At 37.0% G+C, this 21,089-nt stretch overlaps 1 protein-coding gene and 1 pseudogene across 5 annotated transcripts in view; one reads left to right on the plus strand and one right to left on the minus strand.

Annotated features, from left to right (window-relative positions):
- LOC309642895 (large ribosomal subunit protein eL21 pseudogene) overlaps positions 1–21,089 on the minus strand; it is a 528,492-nt pseudogene that overhangs the window by 314,931 nt on the left and 192,472 nt on the right. The window lies entirely within an intron of this gene.
- CTNNA3 (catenin alpha 3) overlaps positions 1–21,089 on the plus strand; it is a 1,725,675-nt gene that overhangs the window by 81,400 nt on the left and 1,623,186 nt on the right. For 3 of the 4 annotated variants that reach the window (XM_082424660.1, XM_082424659.1, XM_082424661.1), the window contains one exon: positions 16,761–16,865. In XM_082424660.1, the coding sequence (XP_082280786.1) occupies positions 16,761–16,865 (105 nt within the window). Of the gene's footprint in view, positions 1–16,639; positions 16,659–16,760; positions 16,866–21,089 lie in introns of those variants that run through there. The other variant, XM_082424662.1, reaches the window with a different exon arrangement.

The following is a 21,089-nucleotide window of genomic DNA, read 5'->3' on the forward strand; positions in this document are numbered from 1 at the left end:
GATTTTTAAGTATTATTTATATTTTCTGGATACAAGTCCTTTTTCATATATGGGTTTTAAAAATGCTTCATCCCATCCTTCAGCTGTGGTTTGCCATTTCATTTTCTTTTCTTCTTCTTTTTTTTAATATTTATTTGGCTGCATGGGGTCTTAGTTGAGGGATCTTCGTTGTGGCATGTGGGATCTTTTGTTGCAGAGCACGGGCTCTTCCTTGCAGCACATGGGCTCCTCTGTAGTGGTGGCGCGGGCTCAGTTGACCCGCGGCATGTGGGATCTTAGTTCCCCAACCAGGGATCGAACCCGCATCCCCTGCATTGGAAGGTTGATTCTTAACCACTGGACCACCAGGGAAGTCCCTGCCATTTCATTTTCTTAACATTGTCTTTCAAAGAGCAGAAATGTTAAATTTTGTTGAAGCAGTTTATTGATTTTTTTTTTCTTTTATGGATCATGCTTTGGAGGTATCTGAGAAACCTTTGCCTAACCCAAGGTTAAAAAATTTTCTCCTATGTTTTCACTGAGAAATTTAATAGCTTTAGGTCTTATCTTTAGCTCTATAATCCATTTCAAGTAAATATTTGTATGTGGTGTGAGGAAAGGGTCAAGGTTCCTGTTTTATTTTATGAGTGGATGTTCAATGATTTCAGCACCATTTTTTGAAAAGACTATCTTTTTTCCATTGAGTTACCTTGACACCTTTGTTGAAAATCAATTGTCCATTTAATATTATGTCTAATACATGAGTCTGGGTTATCTCACTTTTGGTAATGTTAAAATTGATCACTGCATTCGTGCTCTGTAAGCCTGATTCTCATAGTTCCCTATTAATCAGTCACTTAATGATTTTCGCCTTCATATTGGTAATTATTGTGTAGCCTATTATTTTTTAAGGGGTTGTAAATGGTGACTTTATCATTCTGTAATTCTTTATTAGTTTTATCAGTTGGGATCATCTTCCCTTATTATTTCATTAGTCAAAAGTATAGTTCATACCAGAAAATCAGGAAAATACTTTATTTCCCATTGTTTATCAATTTTCAGAAAAAGAGGATGGTGTTCTAGCAACTTTGGAAGGTGACCAATGAGTTTGTTTGTTTGGTTTTTTTTTTGATTTTTATATGTGGGATATATTTCAGAGTATTGTAATTTTTTATTCTTTTGATGCTCAAATTTTCCCATTTTTGGCCATTGAGAACCCCTTTAAATTGTTTACTAAGCGTTTTGACAAAACCCAAGTGAGCCTTGATTTCTAGCACAAGAAGATGTTCTAGGCTCATTTTGTACATTTCCTGCCCTAGATCTTCAATCAGCCTTTCCACTGAGGAGCCTAGGTCCTTTTAGTGGAAAATAGTATTTAGGGAACATAATCTGTGCACCAGGTTGCCATTGTTGCCCAATTTTTTTTTTTTTTTTTTTGTGAACAGAGCTAAGAAATAGATTTTTTTTTAGGAAGGGAAAAATATGTAATGAGATCATACTGATATTTCCAATTCAAAATAAGATTATAGGGTTTAATTTAAAATTTTTGATTTTATATTTGTATCTTTTTTCTTATTTATTTATTTATATCGAAGTATAGTTGACTTACAATATTATATTAGTTTCAGTACAACATAGTGATTCAAAATTTTTTAAAAAATATTTATTTATTTATTTATTTGGTTGTGCCAGGTCTTCATTGCTGCACACAGGATCTTCATTGTGGCATGCAGGGTCTTTAGTTGCAACATGCAGGAACTTTAGTTCCGGCGTGCAAGCTCTTAGTTGTGGCATGTGGGATCTAGTTCCCTGACCAGGGATCAAACCCAGACCCCCTGCATTGGGAGCATGGAGTGTTAGGCACTGGACCACCAGGGAAGTCCCTCAGATATTTTATAGATTATACTCCATTTGTAGTTATTACGAAATATTGGCTATATTCCCTGTGCTGTACAATATATCTTGTAGCCCATTTATTTTATTTTATTTTATTTTATTTTTTAACATCTTTATTGGAGTATAATTGCTTTACAATGGTGTGTTAGTTTCTGCTTTATAACAAAGTGAATCAGTTATACATATACATATGTTCCCATATCTCTTCCCTCTTGCATCTCCCTTCCTCCCACCCTCCCTATCCCACCCCTCTAGGTGGTCACAAAGCACAGAGCTGATCCCCCATGCTATGCGGTTGCTTCCCACTAGCTATCTATTTTACGTTTGGTAGTGTATATATGTCCATGCCACTCTCTCACTTTGTCACATCTTACCCTTCCCCCTCCCCATATCCGCAAGTCCATTCTCTAGTAGGTCTGTGTCATTATTCCCGTCTTGCCACTAGGTTCTTCATGACCTTTTTTTTTCCCCCTTAGATTCCATATATATGTGTTAGCATACTGTTATTTGTTTTTCTCTTTCTGACTTACTTCACTCTGTATGACAGACTCTAGGTCCATCCACCTCACTACAAATAACTCAATTTCGTTTCTTTTTATGGCTGAGTAATATTCCATTGTATATATGTGCCACATCTTCTTTATCCATTCATCTGTTGATGGACATTTAGGTTGCTTCCATGTCCTGGCTATTGTAAATAGAGCTGCAATGAACATTTTGGTACATGACTCTTTTTGAATTATGGTTTTCTCAGGGTATATGCCCAGTAGTGGGATTGCTGGGTCGTATGGTAGTTCTATTTTTAGTTTTTTAAGGAACCTCCATACTGTTCTCCATAGTGGCTGTATCAATTTACATTCCCACCAAGAGTGCAAGAGTGTTCCCTTTTCTCCACACCCTCTCCAGCATTTATTGTTTGTAGATTTTTTGATGATGGCCATTCTGACCGGTGTGAGATGATATCTCATTGTAGTTTTGATTTGCATTTCTCTAATGATTAATGATGTTGATCATTCTTTCATGTGTTTGTTGGCAATCTGTATATCTTCTTTGGAGAAATGTCTATTTAAGTCTTCTGCCCATTTTTGGATTGGGTTGTTTGTTTTTTTTGTTATTGAGCTGCATGAACTGCTTATAAATTTTGGAGATTAATCCTTTGTCAGTTGCTTCATTTGCAAATATTTTCTCCCATTCTGAGGGTTGTCTTTTGGTCTTGTTTATGGTTTCCTTTGCTGTGCAAAAGCTTTGAAGTTTCATTAGGTCCCATTTGTTTATTTTTATTTCCATTTCTCTAGGAGCTGGGTCAAAAAGGATCTTGCTGTGATTGATGTCAAAGAGTGTTCTGCCTATGTTTTCCTGTAAGAGTTTGATAGTGTCTGGCCTTACATTTAGGTCTTTAATCCATTTTGAGTTTATTTTTGTGTATGGTGTTAGGGAGTGTTCTAATTTCATACTTTTCCATGTACCTGTCCAGTTTTCCCAGCACCACTTATTGAAGAGGCTGTCTTTTCACCACTGTATATGCTTGCCTCCTTTATCAAAGATAAGGTGACCATATGTGCGTGGGTTTATCTCTGGGCTTTCTATCCTGTTCCATTGATCTATGTTTCTGTTTTTGTGCCAGTACCATACTGTCTTGATTACTGTAGCTTTGTAGTATAGTCTGAAGTCAGGGAGCCTGATTCCTCCAGCTCCATTTTTCGTTCTCAAGATTGCTTTGGCTATTCGGGGTCTTTTGTGTTTCCATACAAATTGTGAAATTTTTTGTTCTGGTTCTGTGAAAAATGCCAGTGGTAGTTTGATAGGGATTGCATTGAATCTGTAGATTGCTTTGGGTAGTAGAGTCATTTTCACAATGTTGATTCTTCCAATCCAAGATCATGGTATATCTCTCCATCTATTTGAATCGTCTTTAATTTCTTTCATCAGTGTCTTATAATTTTCTGCATACAGGTCATTTGTCTCCTTAGGTAGGTTTATTCCTAGATATTTTATTCTTTTTGTTGCAGTGGTAAATGGGAGTGTTTTCTTAATTTCACTTTCAGATTTTTCATCATTAGTGTATAGGAATGCAAGAGATTTCTGTGCATTAATTTTGTATCCTGCAACATTACCAAATTCATTGATTAGCTCTAGTAGTTTTCTGGTAGCATCTTTAGGATTCTCTATGTATAGTATCATGTCATCTGCAAACAGTGACAACTTTACTTCTTCTTTTCCAATTTGGATTCCTTTTATTTCTTTTTCTTCTCTGATTGCTGTGGCTAACACTTCCAAAACTATGTTGAATAATAGTGGTGAGAGTGGGCAACCTTGTCTTGTTCCTGATCTTCCCATTTATTTTATACCTAGTAGTTTGTAGCTCTTAATTTCCCACCCCCTATCTTGCCCTTCCCCTGTTCCCACTGGTAACCACTAGTTTGTTCTCTATATCTGTGAGTCTCTTTCTTTTTTGTTATAGTCACTAATTTGTTTTAATTTCTTGATTCCATATGTAAATGATAACATACAATATTTGTCCTTCTCTGTCTGACTTATTTCACTAAGCATAGTACCCTCTAAGTCCATCCATGTTGTTGCAAATGGCAAAATGTCATTCTTTTTTTATGGCTGAATAGTATTCCTTTGTATTTATATACCACATCTTCTTTATCCATTCATCTGTTGATGGACACCTAGGTTGCTTCCATACCTTGCAATTGTAAATAATTCTGCTATGAACTTGGGGTACATGTATCCTTTTGGATTAGTGTTTTCATTTTCTTTGGATATATACCCAGGAGTGGAATTGCTGGATCATATGGTAGTTTTATTTTTAGTTTTTTGAGGAAACTCCATACTGTTTCCCACAGTGGCTGCATCAGTTTACATTCCCATCAACAGTGTACAAAAGTTCCCTTTCTCTACATCCTCGCCAACATTTGTTATTTATGTTCTTTTTGATGGTAGCCATTCTGACAGGTGTTGGGTGATATCTCACTGTAGTTTTAATTTGCATTTCTCTGGTGATTAGTGATGTTGAGCATCTTTCATGTGCCTGTTGGCCATCTGTATCTCCTTTTTCTCTTATGCTGGAAATCTTATTTCCTAATAGCATGAATATAATTATTTATTTGTTTTAGCCTAATGTGTGTGTATACACATGTATGTATACATATATAATAAGAATATATATATATCACACGTATATAATAAGAATACTAAGTGTAGTTTAAAATTACTTTGACATTCTTTTTGTCCTGGAGGATATCCCTCTAGGATTAGAGTAAAAATACTGTTTTTGTTTATTTGTTTGTTTTTTAACTTTAGAAAAACTTTTTTAAAATTTATTTTTTTATTGAAGTATAGTTGTGTACAATATTATGTAAGTTTCAGGTGGTTCATAATTTTTGTAATTCACAGTTTTTAAAGGTTATACTCCATTTATAGTTATAAAATATTGCTTTTATTCCCTGTGTTGTACAATATATCCTTAAAGCTTATTTAAAAAATACTGTGTTTTGAAGTTCCTTGAAATTATTTCTGAGTGTTTATGAAGCTAATGTGAAATATAGTTAAGGTTTATTTTTTTTTTGTTTACTTCTGATTTTTCAGGATTGATTTATGAGTTAATTGCTTTTTACTTATGTAAAACATTTACGTGGCTCCAACATCAAAACTCTAAAACTAGGTATATTCAGAGAAGTCTAGCATTCATCTCTGTCTCCTCTGCTCTGTTCTTTCCCTCATCCTGAGGACAAAAATTTTAATTTGTTTTTGGTTTATCCTTCAGGTTTTTTTTTTTTTTTTCTGGTTGTTGTTCTTCTTGTTTTACTCAGCCATAAAAAGAAATGAAATTGAGTTATTTGTAGTGAGGTTGATGGACCTAGAGTCTGTCATACAGAGTGAAGTAAGTCAGAAAGAGAAAAACAAATACCGTATGCTAACGCATATATATGGAATCTAAAAAAAAAAAAGGTACTGATGAACCTAGTGGCAGGGCAGGAATAAAGATGTAGACATAGAGAATGGACTTGAGGACATGGCGGGGGGAGGGGGAAGGTGGGGTGAAGTGAGAGTAGCATCTACATATATACACTACCAAATGTAAAATAGATAGCTAGTGGGAAGCAGCAGCGTAGCACAGGGAGATCAGCTTGGTGCTTTGCGACGACCTAGAGGGGTGGGATAGGGAGGGTGGGAGGGAGGGAATATAGGGATATATGTATGCATATGGCTGATTCACTTTGTTGTACAACAGAAACTAACACAGTATTGTGAAGCAATTATACTCCAATAAAGATGTATTAAAAAAAAAAAGAAAGTATAAGCAAGGATGCCAGCCTTTTTGCAGTCACAGCTTTCTTATGTAAAGGTAGTATAACTCCTCTGTTTCCTTCATTAATCCTTATTCGTATACATTTTTTGGTTCCTCTCCTTTCTTCTTTTTCTCTCTCTCTTTTTTTTTTTTTTGTTGCACTTTTTATGTAGTGTTCCCATTACTGATATTTGTTTACCACCAGACATTTACTGAAGAACAGTGCAGGGAGGATCAGGCTTGGGCGGGAGTGAGTTGAGGTTGTTGGCAATTTTTACTTTCTTACCAAAGTTGTTATGTTTTTGCTCCTAGGAACATTTTCCTTTCATTGTTTGGTGCTCCAAAACTCAGTGTTCTTCGTGGTAAAGTCCTTTAAGTCACAGACTATCAGCACTGTGAGCTGATGATTTAACATCCTTTCTTTCCTTCACTCTACTTGACCTCTAGCAGTTCCCCTGGCTACCTGGGCTTAGTCACAGACAGAAATGGCGTGTCATTGTGCTAATCCTGACTTCTCACTTTTGTGATTCTACAGTCTCAAACTGGGTCTTTCAAATAGGGATATCCCCTTTGATTACTGTACCTATCCATGCCCTACATCTTAATTCTCTAATCAAAGGACGCTTGGACAGGAATTTCAGGGTCGTGGCACTTTTAGAGAAAATTATTTCCTGTTGAGGTGTGTATAGACTTTCACTTTCCTTTTTAAAAAATTTAGTCAAGATTTCATTTTATTTCTTTATTCATAATTTGGGGTAATGCCAAGTTTCCTTGAAGATGGAGGAAATTTTGATTTTGAGTTTTTCTGTATTCCATTAGTTTTGATGGAAGGAAGTGACATAAACATGCATTTATTTTACCATATATTATAATAAATCCTAGGAGATGGTAGAATGATGATGATGAATCTCTTAGAGATCTGTATAGTGTACAGAGTAAAGCATTGCTTACTTCTACCATGAGTGTGTCTGTGCTTGTGTGTGTGTGTGTGTGTTTATTAAGATGTAAAGAGGGTTGTTTGAGTTGAGGTTGAAAAGATGAGCAAGTATTTGTTGACTGGCTACTGGGGAGGAGTACTCCAGGCAGAGGGAACAGAGTGAATAAAAGTTTAGGGGAATGAAAGAGTATGGTCCATTTAGAAAACTTCAAATTCTTTAGCATGAATGGAGTACAGAGAGGAGTGTGTCAAAGACAAAGAAGAAGCTGGAGAGATAGGGCAAATTGCCTTGAGTCATTCAGTGGAGCCTGAACTTTATTGTGTCCAGATGAAGAATCATTGAGGGTTTTAAGCAGGGGGTTGGTGTAACATTATCTTATTTTATATTAGAGACATCACTCTGGGAATAGTTTGGAGGGTGAATTGGAGGTTGTGAAAAACTAGAAGGGAGACCAGTTAGGGTATCATTGCAAAGTTTAAGTAAGTCTAACCAGGGTTGAACTGAGGAGGTACCAATGTGAATGGAGAGGAAATGGCCAATATAAGAAGAGTTAAGGAAGTAGAAGCGGTGTGACTTTCCCACTAATCTGATATGAAGAGAGAGACAGAGTGAAAGAAAATATTCTGGGATGACATTCAAGTTAGTGGGTTGGGTGTGGATGCCCACTGTGTGTTGATGTCATTAATCTAGATCAGAACTGAAGATGGCAGTAACAGGTTTTGAGGAAGAGATCATGGTGTTCAGTTTTGAGGTGCCTGTGAGATGGCCCAGTGGGCAGTGGATCTGGGGGCTCTGAAGCTCAGGTGAGAGGTCTGGACTGTTGAATCAGAGGCTGTGAGTTGAATTGGAACTCTAGGATGAGATTGTTCTGAACGAACAATATAATGTGGAGCAGAGACTAGCATGTAAGGGATGGATCCTGGGGTTAAGACCCCTAGTTAACAGGAGTTAGTAGATAAGGAGGAGCTAGTAAAAGATACTGGGAAAGAATGGCAGAAGGGTAGAAAGTGGTATTTTGAAGCCAGAGGAGAAAGTCTTTTGTTTACTATAGAAAGAATACTTAGCATGTGGGATGAGAAATGGTTGAATAGGGTTAATAGGTATATAGCTAGAGTTCCTGGAGAAAATTTTAAAAACTAGTGGTAAAATAGTGAACTTGGATGGTTAGATTGAAGATTCTGGCAGATTTAAAACCTCTCTTCAGAGAATATGGAAGAATGGAAAACCAGGAGTCAGAGAAGCAGCTAAGTTCTCAAAACAGTTATATACTATCGGTTTCCCCCAGTGTATTAATAGATTTGTAGAAAAATGAATGTGGTGTTTTCAAAGACTTTGGTTTTGTTTTCTCTATTATGATAAGCAGGCTCTTATTTATTTCTAGGTAATCAGAGAACAAAGAAGAAATGGGAATATTTTTGCTTCAAATTGAGGTTGACAAGAATTCTACTTCTTTCACTATTTTCTTTTTTGTTCTCTGCTTTTCAAAAATACCAGACCTTAGGAGAATTCACATATATTTGAGCTGTCTTATAATATTATGGAGTGGAACTGACCCATAGGCCCACTGGACTTGCAGCAACAAAAGCTACTGTCACTTTCAAGGTGTATATGAAGGGCATGTTACTTCTGCCCTGGTTGCTTAAACTTGATGCTTATAGCTGAAGGTTATTCTTGTTCTGGGTGATTCAATGAAAGCTTCTCTGAGGTTTCACACACTAGATTATCTTCTTCTTAGACTTTAATTGGACTAATTTAGTTCTTTGGCTTTTTAAATAACAGGTAGGTAACATTTATGCTGGGCTTATATGAGATAGGATCTCAGTTCTGGTATAATTTTATATGGTACAAAGTGTCCTTAAATTGAAAGGCATTGCTACACAGAATAGCCATGGGGCATTTTTGTCCTTTCTTCATACCTGCAATTTTGAAAATGTGTGCCATTGTGAAAGGCAGGGTGAGCTTTTAGTGTGAAATGGCATTTCATAAAATAACATAAAAGGTGTGTTATCAGAAGAGGGGTAATAAGGTCATCTTATAAAATTCTTATATACAATGTTACTTTTCAGTTAAATCAGAAATTGAATTACAACCTTTTGCTTTATTTTGTAGGGCCGTTAGACTTGACCAGCCATTCACTACAAGAAGGATATAAGACCTAAATACAAGTAGAATCTGATGTTTTCCTTTGTTTTATTTCATATTAGTTAAGTCAGTCTTCTGGATTTTTTGTTTGTTTTCTGTCATTTTTTGCAGCTGTCATTTAGGTTGTGTGTGGGGAAACAAGTTTTATTTTGGTTACTATGAACAGAGGAAGCAAACGTTTTAATTTAATTTAATTTGAGTCTTCTCATAAAGAATCTATAAAACTCATAATTTTTTGGGGAGGAGCTCAATTTGATTATTTTTCAAAAAACATCAGTAAATGACTATCCAAAACTTATTAAAAAGAACTTCAAATGCTTCCAAGAAGCTTTTGAAAGTTTGAATTTAACATGCTAAAGATATTTACTTTTTATTATGAAATGTAACTTTTCTTATCGTGTTGAAACCCAGAATTCGTGGAAGTTAAGGAAATAAAAAGTTCAGAGTCTTGGGGATCTGGACATGTAGTGCATTTAACAATTGTAGCCCTAACGTTAGTGCATACCTTTTATGTGTCACTCTGGAATTGCTTTCAAAAGGCTCAAGATCCTTTATGAGGCCGTTATGCATTAGGAATTTTTTTTAAAGAGTATTTAGGCATGTTGCATTTCTAATTAATGCACATGTAAGAAATATGCCTTAGATTTTGAAGTCAAGAGATCCAATGAAATGAGTCACCAGAGGGAAGCTTTGTTTTAAGCCCTTTAGTTATGGGAACTAAGAGTGAAAGCATTCTTGCATTCTTGAATAATAATTACAAGCTCTATAGATGAAAGCGATATGTTTAACCTAAATGTAGACAAGTAGATTCTGCTTTCCTGTTGAAAAGGGGATAATAATATCAACTAATATTTGTTCAGCCCTTAGTAGGTGTCTGAAGCATGGGCTAAGTTATGACTTTTATATGGATTTTTAATTTTAATCTTCAGGATCCTTTTGAAGAGGGTACTCTTATTATTCTCATTTTACAGATGATAAAATTGATGTTTAAGGAGGTTTACTAGCTTGTCTAAAGTCAGCAGTGAGCAAGGAACAGAGCCTAGATTCTCACCCAGGCAGTCCGACTTCAAAGCCAGTGCTCTTAATTACTGAGATCCAATGGTGATGAAATGTAGGAGAATTTAGGAATCCTTTAGCAGACAGTGGGAGTAGGGGAGCAGCAGTGTGTCTCACACTGGCTGCTGCATATTGCCCTGCTGAGGGGCTGAGTGGAGCTGAAATCTAGCCCTCCCTCTGCTGGACAAACTGGGGGCCTTCCTGCTAATACCTACTGGGCTATGTTTATCCTTTTTCTAATTGGTCTGCCAGAAAAGCCATATTTTACTAGTTCAATCAAAGGCAAATTAAAAAAAAATTAATTAATTAATTTGGCTATGCTGGGTCTTAGTTACAGCACACGGGATCTTTAGTTGTGGCACATGGGATCTTTAGTTGCGGCATGTGAACTCTTATTGTGTCATGCGAACTCTTATTGCAACATGTAGGATCTAGTTCCCTGACCAGGGATTGCTGCATTGGGAGTGCAGAGTCTTAGCCACTGGACCACCAGGGAAGTCCCTCAAAGACAAATCTTAATTCTATAAACCTCTGAGTACCACTGCCTATATTTCCGTTCACTCACAATAGTCCTTTGACTCTGACCTGTCTCTTCCTGTCTACTTCCTCCTTGGTTGTCCAATTCCATCCACCTTTATGTTGACAACTCTGAAATTTGTATTTTCATCCCAGACTTCTCTCCCAAACTCTGCTCTCATATATCCAACTGCCTACTTAACATCTTCGCATGGATGTCTAACATGCATCTCAAATTTATCATGTCCCAAACTGGGCTCTTCATCTTCCTGTTCCTCCTCTGCAGCAATCTCTACCTCAGTTAATGGCAACTCCATCCTTCCAGTTGCTTCAGACAAAAAACTTAAAGATATCTTGCGTTCTTTTTATCCTGTGTTCAATATGTCATGAATTCCTATTGGCTCACAATATATCTATAATCTGACCACTTCTGTCCACTTCTGCTGCCACCACCCAGGTCATCAATATGAATTTTGTTGTGTTTTTTGAGTATTTAAATTGTTTATGTACTTATTTATTTTCTCATGAATGTAATGTTGAATGATCACAAAAATAATTTTAATAAAAACAGTAAAGAAATATACATATACTCTTGCATGGAAACCTATAAACTTAAGGAAAAAATAATAACAGAGAGCATTTGAATGAGGGGAAAAAAGAGAGGAAAAGAGAAGTAATTTTGTTATAGAAGCTCGGAAGTCTTCTAAAAGTGGAAGAACTGATGACTTTTTACCCTACCTCTGTGTCAACTGCATGTCTTAGAAGATTGAGGAAACAATGAAAGAGCAAATCTGACCAAAAAGAAAGAACTTGGTGATATGGAGTTCTAGAAAGTTTGGGCAGGCCGATCCTTAACATTTGTAGTGAGCAGATTGAAAGTATAAAATGGAGGCCTGCATACCATACTTACATATGTAAAAGCTACAAGTCAAGCTAACAAGCTGCTAAAGTAGGTTCTATCCTCCTATCCTTCTACCTTGAGAAATATGCCGGCAAAATGACCTGGAAGGTATAGATATGTATTTAGAATTCTCGTACTCTTTGAAATTTCTTGTTAGAATGAGGTGGTGGATGGGGAGCTCACCCCTGACCTTGATGGTCAGCTTCCTTTTCTTTCCACTTGTGGCTCTGTCTTGCACTTGAGAGGCCTTGGGTACATGCCGGTGGACAGCCCAGCTTGCAAGTCCAAGCTCCATGCATACTCATCAGCAAACAGCTGCCTCTTGGCTACCTCTCAGGTATAAGGATGGGCATGTTGTAATTCACTCTTGGAAGGATGGATTGCAGGAAGAGGCTGGCATAGGCACTGGAAGTAGGCTTGGGCTGATTGAGCAGAGAGGTGGGGATACTGGATACCCTGAGTGTGTCAGGGTACATATGGGCTCTGGGAGGACACATCACCTTGGTCTCATGTACTCTTCCAAAGCATGATTGAATGTGTGTCCCCCATGACCTCTCAGAGTTAACTGCATTTAAAAATGAAATGCTTGTTAACTAAATGAATTTAAAATTGCTATAAGCTCAATTTAAATCAAGGAATAGGGCTTCCCTGGTGGCGCAGTGGTTGGGAGTCTGCCTGCCGATGCGGGGGACGCGGGTTCGGGCCCTGGTGTGGGGGGATACCGCGTGCCGTGGAGCGGCTGGGCCCGTGGGCCACGGCTGCTGGGCCTGCGCGTCTGGGGCCTGTGCTCCCCAGCGGGAGAGGCCGGGATTGTGAGAGGCTCGCGCACCGCGATGAGGGGTGGCCCCCGCTTGCCGCAACTGGAGAGTGCCCTTGCACGGAGGCGAAGACCTAACACAGCTAAAAATAAAAAAAAAAATAAATAAATAAATAATTTAAAGCAAGGAATAAAGTGGAGTAAAGAAAATTCAGGCATTATGGACAAAGACAACTTGGGGAGACGGGAAGGATCCACATGGGTACTTTGTTCTGCCTTAAGGACTATGCCTGGAGACATCTATTACTGCTGTCAAGAGATTTGTTTCCCTCCCTTTGATTCTGAAAACTGGGATTTTAATCTAGTCTGCCTGTCTCCAAACCTGTACCTTTCCTACTTTACGAAACTGTCTCTATTGGATAGAAGTTGAAAAGTGGCAGGTTTCAACTCAACATAAGGAAGAACTTCATAAAAGTAATCACTGGCATCTAATGGTATAGTGAGCATCTCATTTCTATTCATCCAAGCCCAGTACATTGTTGAAATGAAGGACGCTGTAGGAGGTGTCCTTGATTTGTTTGGGAGGTACTTTCTAACTCTTAAAATTTTGTGGATTATAAAATGCAAACGCCTTGGGGTATAATATCCACAACCTAGTAGAATTTTTGTTTTGGATTCACATTGTGTTATTGCTACAAGAGGTCTAACAATTTGTGGGACTTTGACCTTGCTTTGACTTCATTTGCAAAATTCTACAGTTTTCTGCCTATTATTACCTTGATCTCCAAATCAATTTCCTGAGTTGACTAGAAAATGTTTTGATACTATCCACAAAGTGATTAGTATGTATTAGTGTTTTTAATAGTATAGTCAATTTTGGAGTATACAGTTGTATTTAAATGCTTTAAATTATTAGATTTGTCATAATTGTTCCTTTGAAACTTTCAGCATAATTATCTTTGTTTTTAATATCAAACTTTGCTGAAGACACATGAAAGAATTATAAATATTATGAGTATATTTGATTATAAGCATATTTGAAATTCACTATTTTGACTATGTACAAATTTCTATGGTAAGTCACTGGGGACAGTCTTTGGCAGATTCCTATTATTCTCAAGAATACTTCACATATCCATTTTTGCAGTAAGAGAATCATGGAGTGTAGCCATGTGGCATATATTGGGTTGGCCAAAAAGTGCCTTTGGGTTTTAAGTAAAAATAAAAACACGTTTTTCATTTTCACCAAGAACTTTATTGAACAACGTATTCACCCTTTTGTTCTACTACCTTCTGCCATTTTTTAGGCAACTTCATAATTCCTTCTTCCCAAAAGTTTTAATCTTTTTGAGCAAAGAACTGTTCCAGGTGCCTTTTATAGTCTTCCAGGGAATTGAAATTTTTTCCATTAAGAGAATTTTGTAAAGACCGAAATAAATGGAAATCTGAAGGTGCAATGTCTGCTGAATACAGCAGATGAATCAGAACTTCCCAGCCAAGCTGTAACAGTTTTTGCCTTGTCGTCAAAGAAACATGCAGTCTTGCGTTATCCTGATGGAAGATTATGAGCTTTCTGTTGACTAATTCTGGATGCTTTTCATCAAGTGCTGTTTTCTGTTGGTCTACTTGGGAGCAGTACTTGTTGGAATTAATCGTTTGGTTTTCCAGAAGGAGCTCATAATAGAAGACTCCCTTCCAATCCCACCACATACACAACATCACCTTCTTTGGATGAAAGAAGATTCTTTGAATCTCCGGCCTTTGGTGTGGTTGGTGGTGGTTCATTTCGCTTGCCCCACGATCACTTCCATTCCACATTATTGTACAGTATCCACTTTTTCATTACTGGTCACGATTTGTTTCAAAAATGGAACATTTTCATTACGTTTAAGTAGAGAATTGCATGAGGAAAAATGGTCAAGAAGGTTTTTTTTTGCTTAACTTATGTGGAACCCAAACATCAAAGCAATGAACATAACCAAGCTGGTGCAAATGATTTTCAACACTTGATTTGGATATTTTGAGTATGTCGGCTATCTCCGACATGGTATAGCATTGATTGTTCTCAGTTAATGTCCCTGTTTCATCGCTGTCAACTTCAACTGGTCTGCCCGGCCGTGGAGCATCGTACAGCAAGAAATCTCCAGCACGAAACCTCGCAAACCACTTTTGACATGTTTGATCATTCACAGCACCTTCTCCATACGCTGCACAAATCTTTTGTTTTTGCATTTCGGTTGTTTTTTTTACCTTTCTTGAAATAATAAAGCATAGTATGCTGAAAACGTTGCCTTTTTTCTTCCATCTTCAATATTAAAATGGTTACACAAAAATTCACCAATTTTGATGTCTTTTTTTAAATGCATGCTGATATGACAGCTGTCACATACAATCTAACAAAATTGTTTTGAATGAAGTTAAAGACAACTAAGTGCTACTAGAGCCATCTTATGGAAAAAACCGAACGAACCTTTTGGCCAGCCCAATATTTGGAGAGCAGTAAGACTTCTAGGTTCTATAATATTTGCCTCTATTTAAAAAAATTGTTATTACTAATCTAAGAATTAGATTACATCAAGATAAGAGCCAATAAGGCAGATTTTTTGTTATAGGGTGGTTTTGTTTGTCCATCTCTCTCTGCACATATATCAGATATATGGTGTGGAAAGGCCTTGGTGAAGCACTGACCTTTTCACTTACATGTACACAAAGACGTCATGATTATCTTTGGTTATATACAGTAACACATTTATGGATCCAGGGGAAGGGTCCAGTGAGTGGGAGAGGTTGAAGAGCAAAGAGATGCTGATTTTATGGAACTAGACCAGTGGGAGTTGAGAAAGGGTAGGAGGAGAATGGGGGTAGACTCTCAGGGGAAGAAGTTGGGAGGGAACATGGGCCCTACACTGAGATTCTGATTTCCCTTAGGGGTTGGAGGCATAGGTATAGGAAAAAGAAAAATCTTCTTTCCTAGAATCACTGAGAGTGAGAGGAGTCTTAAAAGGACTCATTCTGGATAAAAGAGACACCATGAAAATGTGTCCTCATTTATTCATTCATTCTTTCACTCATTCATCTATCCATCCATAGTCCATTCATAGAATCAACCAGTCAACTAAAAACAAAACAATTATCTGCCATTATATCTAAAATAATAAATAGAGAAACTAAAGTAAAAGTAATACATTATAATTCTTTTTTTGTTTTAGTTTCCATGAGTATCATAGGGAATATCAAGATATTTTCTAGGGGCAGATTCTTATGTTCTCTTAGCCTGCAAATATAGGAAACTTTGAAAGAATATAGGTAACAGTTAAATGGAAGGATTTGTGCATTGATAGTAACACACATTCCTGTAGACTCTAAGTTTATTTTTAATAGGCTAAGTTATATATAGGATAGATGTGTTTCTTACTGTTTATCTCTGTGAACCTTCAGTAAATACTTGCTGGGTGATTATTGACTGTGAACAAGTCAATACAAATTGTGGGCTTAGTGATTTGGGTAATAGTCTTCATGGCGGATGTGTTACTTTGAATATGTTATGAAATTCCACATATGGTCATTTGATATATATATGTATTCTTATGCAAAAATCTCACTGCATCGACTTTTAAGATTAATGTTCATGTCTTAAAGGATGGCTTGCAATTTTTTTCTTATTTTGTCTTGCCCAAATATCAATGCCTTCTCAGATTTGTCAGTTTATGATAACTATGCCAATTTATATTAGTTTTTTTTCTGTACAGGAAAGTAAATTGCCCCGAACTTTCTTCTCCAAATCAAAACCCTCAAACAATTCCCCAGACAAATAGAGACATAGCACCTGTCTTCCAAGTTCCTACCTGATTCCTCATCTGAGTTGTCATTAACAATAGGCAAAGTATGGTCTCCGGCTGTCTCAGTGCTATGATTTCATGGAAGTCAAAGCACTTGCTTGCTGTAAGATATGTCTCACCAACTCAGCCATTCTTTTTCACTTAAGACTCCTGATCAAATGCAAAGTCACCTTGGCTGGTGATTATTTCAGTCATGAACATACTAGCGTAGATTAATTTGTCAGAGGACCTAAGCCCAGAAGCATGACCTCAGAGAACAGTTGGGGAATATCTTGTTTCTCTGTCGGTGGACTTGGCACCCTGGTCCTCTGAGGGCTACAACTGATAGCAGGAGGAGGTGCTTGAATACTAATCTCACGTACACTATGATTTTCATTAGTGCTTTCCTTTTGAAAGTATTTTTCTTTATTAATAAGTGTCTTTTTGTTTTTGTGCACAGGCAGTCATGTCAGCTGAAATACCAATCACACTGAATGTCAGTCCTCAGGATCTGCAGGTCCAGACATTCACTGTAGAGAAGCTGCTGGAGCCTCTCATAATCCAGGTATTAATACCATGGAAATTACAACGTGTAGTAACTGCAAAAGAACTAAAAAAATAGGAAAAATAGATAATGAACCAAGGAAAGATTTGATTTTTGTAGAATGAATTATTATCTCAAATTGTCCTTCAAAATGTTTTTAAAGTGTGCAAAAGTATGTATTTAGTAATAATAATGATAAAATTCTGAAAGTTCCTCCCCAGATTCTCTTTTAAAAGCAACAGAAGTAATAATATGCGTATGCGATTTTCAAAGTACCTTTATGTAAATTTTCTTGTTTGATAGTCATGAAAACTGAGTGAGGCAGGCAGCATGGTTAAAACCATCCTTGTTACATAGATGAGGAAACAGCCTAGAGAATTTCAGTGACTTGCCCCAAAGCACATGGTGGCTCATCTGTCAAATAGGAAATTATTTTTGAAATACCAAAATGTATGAGAAAAGCAGATATTTAAGGCATTCTGTGATAAAGTCTTTCATAAAGTAAATAATTCCTTGATAATATGCATAATGATTCTCCGACTTATTTATTATGTAAGCCCAGATTTTATTCATAGGCTTTTCTTAAAGCAGAGCTTGAAGAAACTTATACTATAGTATAGATTTAAATTTCTTGTTTTTAACCCAAAATTTGCGAGGAAACCCCCCTTTAGGCCTACCTTACATCATACGTCCTAAGACAAATTGTCTCTTTTTCTAAGGTCTTGAAGTACTCAAGGGTTTCTTAAGTGAGAATCAACAGTGATCTTACCTCTGATAATTTAAAAATCTGCTTGTCTTCTTTGTGAGGTGGATGGTGGGGAGGGGAGTAGCTCTGAGAATAGGCTTTGTACACATTTTTACTTAGCACAGTCGATATCTCTTACTGGAAAGACAATTCAAAACAAGTGCCTCACTGATGATAGCTTAGTCATGAACTTTGGCATCTAAAAGGCACTAATATCTGGTATGAAATTGATACTAGATGATTCTGAGACTCCATTGAAGTCCCTATCTTAGCCACCCACAGAATGGTCTCATGTTAAAAAGAAACAAACAAACATGTTCATTGTTTTTCTAATAGAGTTCACTAAAAAAATTGGAAAAGCAAAACAAAACAAAACAAAAACCCAATGAAAAACCAGAAAATAAAAAAATACAATTTTAACAGTAAGAGGTAAACATTAATATTGTGATGCATGTACTTCCAGTACAGTAAAATTATGGGTGATTTTTGTTATCTTCTTAGTACTTTATAATATTATAGAATGTAGATATATCTTAAATATATAAAGCATATATATATACAAGGTGGAGATGGTACTGTATATATAGCTTTTATCTCACTCTTCTATTTAAAATGATATTTTAATAATTTCCTCATTCTTTGTAAGCATGATTTAACAAAACTGCTGTTTAATTAGCCTTTATATGGCTGCACCATAGTTTTTTTTTAAAATTTATTTATTTAATTATTTTATTTTATTTATTTATTGGTTCTGGCTGCATTGGGTCTCCGTTGCTGCGCGTGGGGCTTTCTCTAGTTGCGGCGAGCGGGGGCTTCTCATTGTGGTGGCTTCTCTTGTTGCGGAGCACAGGCTCTAGGAGCGTGGGCTTCAGTAGTTGTGGCATGCGGGCTCAGCAGTTGTGGCTTGCAGGCTCTAGAGCGCAGGCTCAGTAGTTGTGGCGCACGGGCTTAGTTGCTCCGCGGCATGTGGGATCTTCCTGGACTAGGGCTTGAAACCGTGTCCCCTGCATTGGCAGGCGGATTCTTAACCACTGCGCCACCAGGGAAGCCCTGCACCATAGTTTTTTAAAGTAGCCTCTTGTTTTTGGACATTTAGGTTGTTTCTGTTTTTTTTTTTTTTTTTTTTAGAAATTTCAGATTGGACTTTTAATTTTATTTATTTATTTATTTATGGCCACGTTGGATCTTCGTTTCTGTGCGAGGGCTTTCTCTAGTTGTGGCAAGCGGGGGCCACTCTTCATTGCAGTGCGCTGGCCTCTCACTATCGCGGCCTCTCTTGTTGTGGAGCACAGGCTCCAGACGCGCAGGCTCAGTAACTGTGGCTCACGGGCCCATTTGCTCCGCGGCATGTGGGATCTTCCCGGACCAGGGCTCAAACCCGTGTCCCCTGCATTAGCAGGCAGATTCTCAACCACTGCGCCACCAGGGAAGCCCTGTTTCTGTTTTTTACCATTATAAATAATGCTCTTCTGAACATCTTTGTACATAAATTTTTGTCATCCGCTCAAATTGTTTCCTTAGAATTAGTTACTAAATGTAAAAGTAAGTGGCCAAGATAAGAAAATTCTTATGCTTTTTCATATATATTACCAAGTTTTTTGGAGAAGGTTTTTTTGTTTGTTTTAATTAAAAATTTTTTTCTTATTACTCATCCATTTTATACACATCAGTGTATACATGTCAATCCTAATCTCCCAATTCATCACATCACAACCCCCCACCCCTTGCCGCTATTCCCCCTTGGTGTCCATGCGTTTTTTTCTCTACTTCCATGTCTCAATTTCTGCTCTGCAAACCGGTTCATCTGTACCATTTTCTAGTTTCCACATATATGCGTTAATATATGGTATTTGTTTTTCTCTTTCTGACTTACTTCACTCTGTATGACAGTCTCTAGATGCATCCACGTCTCTACAAATGACCCAATTTCGTTCCTTTTTATGGCTGAGTAATATTCCATTGTATATATGTACCACATCTTCTTTATCCATTCGTCTGTCGATGGGCATTTAGGTTGCTTCCATGTCCTGGCTTTGTAAATAGTGCTTCAGTGAACATTGTGGTACATGACTCTTTTTGAATTATGGTTTTCTCAGGGTATATGCCCAGTAGTGGGATTGCTGGGTCATATAGTAATTCTATTTTTAGTTCTTTAAGGAACCTCCATACCATTCTCCATAGTGGCTGTATCAATTTACATTCTCACCAACAGTGCAAGAGGGTTCCCTTTTCTCCACACCCTCTCCAGCATTTGTTTTTTGTAGATTTCCTGATGATGCCCATTCTAACTGGTGTGAGGTGATACCTCATTGTAGTTTTGATTTGCACTTGGTTGAGCATTCTTTCATGTGTTTGTTAGCAATCTGTATATCTTCTTTGGAGAAGTCTCTATTTAGGTCTTCTGCCCATTTTTGGATTGGGTTGTTTGTTTTTGTGATATTCAGCTGCATGAGCTGCTTGTAAATTTTGGAGATTAATCCTTTGTCAGTTGTTTCATTTGCAAATATTTTCTCCCATTCTGAGGGTTGTCTTTTTGTCTTGTTTATGCTTTCCTTTGCTGTGCAAAAGCTTTTAAGTTTCATTAGGTCCCATTTGTTTATTTTTGTTTTTATTTCCATTTCTCTAGGAGGTGGGTCAAAAAAGATCTTGCTGTGATTTATGTCATGGAGTGTTCTCCATATGTTTTCCCCTAAGAGTTTTATAGTGTCTGGCCTTACATGTAGGTCCTTAATCCATTTTGAGTTTATTTTTGTGTATGGTGTTAGGGAGTGTTCTAATTTCATTCTTTTACATGTAGCTGTCCATTTTCCCAGCACCACTTATTGAAGAGGCTGTCTTTTCTCCATTGTATATTCTTGCCTCCTTTATCAAAAATAAGGTGACCATATGTGTGTGGGTTTATCTCTGGGCTTTCTATCCTGTTCCATTGATCTATATTTCTGTTTTTGTGCCAGTACCATATTGTCTTGATTACTGTAGCTTTGTAGTATAGTCTGAAGTCAGGGAGTCTGATTCCTCCAGTGATGTTTTTTTCCCTCAAGACTGCTTTGGCTATTCGGGGTCTTTTGTGTCTCCATACAAATTTTAAGATTTTTTGTTCTAGTTCTGTAAAAAATGCCATTGGTAATTTGATAGGGATTGCATTGAATCTTTACATTGCTTTGGGTAGTATAGTCATTTTCACAATATTGATTCTTCCAATCCAAGAACATGGTATATCTCTCCATCTGTTGCTATCATCTTTAATTTCTTTCATCAGTGTCTTATAGTTTTCTGCATACAGGTCTTTTGTCTCCCTAGGTAGGTTTATTTCTAGGTATTTTATTCTTTTTGTTGCAATGGTAAATGGCAGTGTTTCCTTAATTTCTCTTTCAGATTTTTCATCATTCGTGTATAGGAATGCTAGAGATTTCTGTGCATTAATTTTGTATCCTGCAACTTTACCAAATTCATTGATTAGCTCTAGTAGTTTTCTGCTGGCATCTTTAGGATTCTCTGTG

Source organism: Balaenoptera physalus, assembly GCF_965194825.1.
Source record: "Balaenoptera physalus genome assembly, chromosome: 14".
NCBI classification, from domain to species: Eukaryota; Metazoa; Chordata; class Mammalia; order Artiodactyla; family Balaenopteridae; genus Balaenoptera; species Balaenoptera physalus.